This window comes from Triticum aestivum, chromosome 4A (genome assembly GCF_018294505.1).
Source record: "Triticum aestivum cultivar Chinese Spring chromosome 4A, IWGSC CS RefSeq v2.1, whole genome shotgun sequence".
In the NCBI taxonomy this organism is placed as follows: domain Eukaryota; kingdom Viridiplantae; phylum Streptophyta; class Magnoliopsida; order Poales; family Poaceae; genus Triticum; species Triticum aestivum.
Window position 1 is genome coordinate 445,171,441 of NC_057803.1, and position 7,158 is coordinate 445,178,598.

The 7,158-nt window shown below is 48.2% G+C and overlaps 1 protein-coding gene across 1 annotated transcript; it reads right to left on the reverse strand.

The window, feature by feature from the left end:
- Positions 1 to 2,379: 2,379 nt before the first annotated feature.
- Positions 2,380 to 3,833, reverse strand: LOC123082059 (uncharacterized). The gene is made up of 3 exons (XM_044504484.1): positions 3,439 to 3,833; positions 3,205 to 3,343; positions 2,380 to 3,116 (listed from the first exon to the last, which is right to left on the reverse strand). Exons 1-3 carry the CDS (start codon positions 3,559 to 3,561, stop codon positions 2,713 to 2,715), a joined length of 666 nt encoding a protein of 221 aa, XP_044360419.1. The 5' UTR covers positions 3,562 to 3,833; the 3' UTR covers positions 2,380 to 2,712.
- Between the last annotated feature and the right edge of the window lie 3,325 nt (positions 3,834 to 7,158).

Consider the following 7,158-nt stretch of genomic DNA (forward strand, 5'->3'; position numbering starts at 1 on the left):
GGGACACTGCCACAACCCCTAAATATCAGGAGGCACCAAGAACAATGTTCTCGTCACAAAACCATCGGAACAATTCCAAGATACCCGCGTGATCCTTAAAAAAATTTAGTGAAATTTGAGAAGAGAAGAGTCAAAACTCTGTCAGGATGCCTCACCAGAGTGACGAAGGGACTGAGGAGTAAAAAGAATCCTACTCTCCGATATATATATATATATATATATATATATATATATAATCCTATAAGACTCAAAACTTTTTTCTAGACTCGACAACACCAGCGATTCGATCAAGCAGGGGGCTCCTAAGTCAGGGAAGGCTCTGATACCAACTTGTAACGTCCTCGATGTGGCTATATCTCCCACGTGTCGAAGCACGACTTAGAGGCATAACCGCATTGAAAGGAATGTCACAAGTGAGGTAATCTTCACACAACCCATGTAATACATAAGGGAAAGAGATACATAGTTGGCTTACAATCGCCACTTCACACAATACATGAATAAACCATTACATCATCCAGATACAATCAAGGTCCGACTACGGAACCAAAATAAAAGAAGACTACCCCAAATGCTACACAGATCCCCGATCGACCCCAACTAGGCTCCACTACTGATCAACTGGAAACGGAACAACACAAAGGACAAGATCTTCATCGAACTCCTCCTTGAGCTTGGTTGCGTCACCTGCTCGGTAACATCGGCACCTGCAAACTGGTTTTGGAAGTATCTGTGAGTCACGGGGACTCAGCAATCTCACACCCTCGCGATCAAGACTATTTAAACTTATAGGAAGGGAAAAAGTTATGTGGTGGAGCTGCAGCAAGCGACTAGCATATTTGGTGGCTAACATACGCAAATGAGAGCGAGAAGAGAAGGCAAAAGCACGGTCGATAAACTATGATCAAGAAGTGATCCTAGAACAACCTATGTCAAGCATAACTCCAACACCGTGTTCACTTCCCGGACTCCGCCGAGAAGAGATCGTCATGGTTACACACGCGGTTGGTGCATTTAATTTAAGTTCAACTTCAGGTTTTCTACTACCGGACATTAACAAATTCCCATATGCCCATAACCGCGGGCACGGCTTTCGAAAGTTCAAACCCTGCAGGGGTGTCCCAACTTAGCCCATCACAAGCTCTCACGGTCAACGAAGGATATTCCTTCTCCCAAGACAATTCGATCAGACTCGGCATCCTGGTTACAAGACATCCTCGACAATGGTAAAACAAGTCCAGCAAAGCCGCCCGAATGTGCCGACAAATCCCGATAGGAGCTGCACATATCTCGTTCTCAGGGCACACTCAGATGAGACTAGCTACGAGTAAAACCAACCCTCAAGTTTCCCCGAGGTGGCCCCGCAGGCAGCTCAGTTCGGATCAACACTTAGAGAAGCACTGGCCCGGGGGGGTTAAAATAAAGATGACCCTTGAGTCTGCAGAACCCAAGGGAAGGTGGTAGGTTGTCAGTGCAAATGGTAAAACCAAGGTTAGGCCTTGCTGGAGGAGTTTTATTCAAGGCGGACTGTCAAGGGGTTCCCATTATAACCCAACCGTGTAAGGAACGCAAAATCCGGGAACATAACACCGATATGACGGAAACTAGGGCGGCAAGAGTGGAACAAAACACCAGGCATAAGGCCGAGCCTTCCACCCTTTACCAAGTGTATAGATGCATTAATTGAATAAGAGATATTGTGATATCCCAACACAATATCCATGTTCCAATCATGGAGCAAACTCCAATCTTCACATGCAACTAACAACGCTATAAGAGGGGCTGAGCAAAGCGGAAACATAGCCAAACACGGTTTGCTAGGACAAGGTGGTTAGAGGCTTGGCTTAACAATATGGGAGGCATGATAAGCAAGTGGTAGGTATCGCAGCATAGGCATAGAAAAAGAGCGAGCATCTAGCAAGCAAAGATAGAAGTGATTTCGAGGGTATGGTCATCTTGCCTGAAATCCCGCAAGGAAGAAGAATGAGTCCATGAAGAAGACAAACGGGCGTAGTCGAACGAATCCTCACAACACGACGATATCGGAACCAACCCGAAGAAGCAACACCAGAAAGGAGCAAACAACATACTAAACAACCAACACATGAACATGGCATGATGCACAATCAAGTATGATGCATGTCCGGTATAATGAAGCATGGCATGGCAAAGTGCACAAATAATCCTACAAATTAGGTGGAGCTCAACATGCAACTCCGTTGCATATTGATGAAACACCACATGACTTATTTAGTTCTCTCTTGTTTATGTACCCAACAAGATTAAATGTTGTTAGCATGGCAAGAGGTGATGCATAATGAAACTATCTATCTAGGCAAGTTTAAATGAGGCCGGAACAACAAAACCACAAGTCCGGAAACTCCTCATGTGCATATTTTAGGTTTGGTACTGATCTGCCCTAAACACAATTTTAGAGTTGTTAAACATGCAAAGCAAGTACACCATGTTAAACTAGGCATTTTTCTACCCCATTTACATATAAAGTTTGTTAGGTTTGGAACTACGGTTATTTAGTTATGGAATAAATCATTTTAGCATGGCAATAGGCAAAATTTAAACAAACAACATTTTAAACATTTTAAATATAGATGAAAGTTGCACAATATGAATATACACAAATTTCTAAGCATCTTTCATATATAAAGTTTTTACAAAAGATGCATGGTTAGTGAGATATGATATGCATGGAGCTTAGGGGTTTTTCTGCAAATCTGTAAATCCTGGGAAAAGAACAAATTCACTGATAGGAAAAAATAAAGCAGGCTGAAACTGAGATCTGGCCCAGGGCGTGGGGAAGCTGCTCACACCGGGCCCTTGAGGCCTTTGGCCCGGGTTGTGGAAGAGGCAGGCTAGAAGGGGGGTGTTGGGCCTGCCGACGGGGTCAACGCCAGACTGAACCGAGCGAGCCACTGATGCTCTCGTTTTTGAAGAAATAGAAACAGCAGCAGGAGGAAGGAAACGTCGGCGCTGAAGTGTCCTGGCGGCCGGATCTGGCGATGCAGCGGAGCAGACGAGGTCCGGCGGCCTTGGGGATGGAGCCAATCCTGCGCATGGAGACGGTTCTGGGCACGCATCCGAGTTCCATGGCTGGCGAGCTGCAAGAAGATGGCGGCGACTCTCTGGTAAGAAGGAGAGGGAAACAGAAGAGGAAGGGAGACCACGAGCGGCAGAGGAGGCGCCCACCGGCGAGCAGCAGGCCCCGGTCCTGCGAGGAAGAGATGGAGCTGGCACGGTGAGGTCCTGAATGACCCACGACGAGCCTCGGGTAGCCGTGGCCGTGGTTTTCCTGGCGAGCGGGGTCGATAGCAGAGTGGTTGAGCACCTGGAGAGAGAGAGAGGTGAGAAAGAGAGAGAAAAGAAGGAAGAAAGAGAGCCAGGGAAGGGAAAGAGCGGGACGAGGCCGGCGGCATGACCTACTATTACTGTTGTCGCCGGCGGCGTGGACGCGCAAGGTGGCGGGGAGGCGCTGGAGCTCACGATCCACTCGGGATCGAATAGAGGAGGGAAAAAAGAGGCACCGCCTCGGGCGTCCATGAGCATGCGGGCGGGCGACGAGGCATGGCAGTGGTGCCTGCAGGCGAAGGACGACGGGGGCTGCTCCGGGCGCCTGAGCGGTGGCGGCCGCGGCCAGGAGCGCGAGGACAGAGACGGAGGTGGATGGGTGGATCGAGGGGAGGAGGCTGGATGGATCGGGAGGAGCTGCTTGATTTGCTCGGGGAAATTAGTGGAGGCGCTGGGTTGGTTGGTGGGTCGGGCAAGATCCCGATGTAGATGGTGGGAAAAGTGGCGGTGACGGTGAGGGGATGGATGGGACAAGTGCCCTAGGTTTTAGGGTTTTGTCCAGATTTAGACAAGGGAGTATATATAAGGAAAAAGGGAGAGTTTAGGGGCTAATCTGTCCCTCCAATTAAAATCGAGCGGTCAAGAAAAATACACTAGGACGTCCAAATAAGAAAACGGTGATATTTTGAAGATGTTTGGGGATGATCCGGACCCAACGGTGACGACTACTCGGGTCGGGTCCGGGATAATTTTCGGACGCGCGCGTGAGGAGGGCCGCGGGCTGACGAGAGAGGTTAGGTAGGGCCTGACCGTGAGTGGTAGTGGGCTGTGCAGAAGGCCTCAGGCTGAGAGAAGATAAAAGAGAGAGGCCCGGCGACGGTTTTCGGAGACCGAAAACGTCCGACGATAGACCGGCTATACTGCCGCTATAGTTTAACGGTTAGGCTATCAAATGAACTCCGAATGCGATGAAACATGACAGGCGGTCTATCTACACTATAAAAAGACCGCACGCCAACTTTCCACCCATTCCGAGAACATTTTCCGGCCGCTTATAAAATAATATTTCGGACGTGCTGCGGGCACGTGCAAATGTGTCTGGACTCAGAACGGACAACAGAGAGAACGAGGAGACCGGGACGGATGCAAGTTTTGAAAACATGATGATGCAATGCACATGATGCAATAACAAGATGCACACGCAAGCGAAAGACATGGCAACGACGGCGAAAAACTGGAAGACACCTGGTGCAACGGTCTCGGGGCGTCACAAGTTCGGACATTGCTCCCCTGTAATCACGAGGGATCGCATCAAGTCCAGAGCCTCGCTTAACGACGAGGTTTGTCGAGGGAGAAAAGAATCCGTGGAGCATGCCGGGAAGGGAATTACTTGGCCGGGCCCACACGATACTGACTCCGAGAGTTCGGAGCCAGTGTCCGGGGAAGAGTCCGGCTTTGTGATGGTTGCCGGCGACACTGCTTCCTCCGGCTCTCCAGTACTGGGCCTAGTGGCCACAGATAGTCCCGCGGGTTTAGAAATCCCGTCTTCGGTCCTGGCGAGGCGCTCCGGCTCTAAGGCCAGAGCGGAGGTTGGGGTCATGAATCCTTGGAATATCAAGTCTCCTCGGATATCAGCGACATAATCTAGGTTTCCAAAACTAATCTGGTGACCCGGGGCGTAGCTGTCGATCTGCTCTAGATGGCCAAGCGAGTTGGCCTACAGTGCGAAGCCGTCGAATATGAAAATCTGGCTGGGGAGAAAAACCTCCCCTAGGGCAGCATCATTGTAGATGATGGATAGAACCATCGAACCTTCTGAGGCGACACAGTGGAACTCTCAATGAAAGCACCAATGTCGGTGTCAAAACCGGCGGATCTCGAGTAGGGGGTCCCGAACTGTGCGTCTAAGGTCGATGGTAACAGGAGACAGGGGACACGAAGTTATACCCAGGTTCGGGCCCTCTTGATGAAGGTAATACCCTACGTCCTGCTCGATTGATATTGATGAGTATGAGGATTACAAGAATCGATCTACCACGAGATCGTAATGGCTAAAACCCTAGAAGTCTAGCCTGTATAATTATGATTGCTAATATGTACTAAACCATCTGGTTTATATAGGCACCGAAGGGGACTAGGGTTGTAAAAAGTCGGTTACAGAGAAAGGAATCTTCATATTCGAACGCCAGGCTTGCCATCCACACCAAGAAGAGTCCCATCCGGACACGGGAGAGAGTCTTCTATCTTGTATCTTCACGGCCCATCAGTCCAGCCCATGTCCAACAGGTCGGACGCCCGAGGACCCTTTAATCCAGGACTCCCTCACATGGCTCTTCCCGCCAGCGTATGCGCTTCGTCCCCATTGATCCGGAGGAGGCTCTCCTACGCGAGGTCATGTAGTGGTCGGTGACCACGGCGGAGACCGATGCGTGATGCCTCCGGTGCAAGAACACGAAGGCGCTCCACCTCGGTGTAAGTGCATCTAGTGCCACTTAGTGATTTTAGTGTATTGGAGACTTATAGGTTAATGGACTAATGCGCTTTTGAGTGTACACAGGTCTATAAGTATATGAGGAGTTTGATATTTACAGAGAAAGTCGACCCCTAAAAATGAAGTTCTTCGACTGAAGACTTTGGATTTCTAAAGACTTTCTGAAGACTTTGAAAGTGAAGAAATTGGTGTGACCTTGAAGACTTGGTATTCATTTGAGGAATATGAAGCGTGAAGACTTTTGTTTTCGTAGTTTCATTTTCTCTTTCTTAAGTCATAGGAAACACCATACTGTTAAAGGGGGTCGAGGAAATACTAAACTCAAAATCCTACACCTACCAATCCCTTCGAGTGAAGCCATTAGAAATCTCATATAGTTTAGTCATATTCTTCAGTGACAGAGACGGAGTTCTTCTATTCTCTGAGAAATTTGTTCTGACTGAGGAGTTAGGAATTCGCCAGTGCAGATTGCCTAAATAGTGAGGAACATGATAGCCCTAAGGATTTTGATACTCAAAATTCCGACCGTTACTGTGCTATGCGCCAGCTGTCCCAAAATATCTACCCACCTAACGGTCATATCATTGAAGGGCATTTATGTCTTATCATGTCAGGCTTCTCCCTAGGCTATAAATAGCTGCCCCCTACAACAACTAGCTGGTTGGCTGCTCCAAGAGAAACTGACACTTGTTATTTGAGAGCATCCCATCCTCCGAGGACTTTGACCGAAAATCATCAAGCGAGGAAAACCAAAACCCAAACCCAAACACCTACAAACCCAAAGTGATTGAGCATCACTGAAGAGATTGATGCTGCGTGGATCTGACGCTTGTTACCTTTGAATACTGTGCTTCTTCCAGACGGTTAGGCGTCAAGGTCTAGAGCATCCAAGAGGAATTGTAGATTGCTGAGTGACCAAGTTTGTGAAGGTTCAGAAGTCACCTGAAGACTTACCACGAGTAATTGGGCGAGGTCTGTGTGACCTTAGCTCAAGGAGAATATGGTGAGGACTGTGTGTCCGGGACTGGGTGTCCTCAGGTTTAAATACCTAGCCGCTCCAACCAGACGTAGATCTGAGACGGCAGTTGGAACTGGTCTACCAAATCATTGTCTTCACCAAGCTTACTAGTTCTATTTCCTCAACTCTTTCATTTCCTCATAGCTGTGTTGAGTGCTTGTTCATATCTGTGCTTGAAGACTTTGACTGAAGACTTTCTTAACTTCCTTAGTTCAATTTCTTCAGTTTGTTTGTCTTCATCCTGTGTTATCCTGTGCTTACGTTTCCTGTACTCTGTGCTTGTCTTCATTTCATCATGATGACTATGCTTGTGCTCTGTTATGTTTACTTTTGAGTACTTATTCCG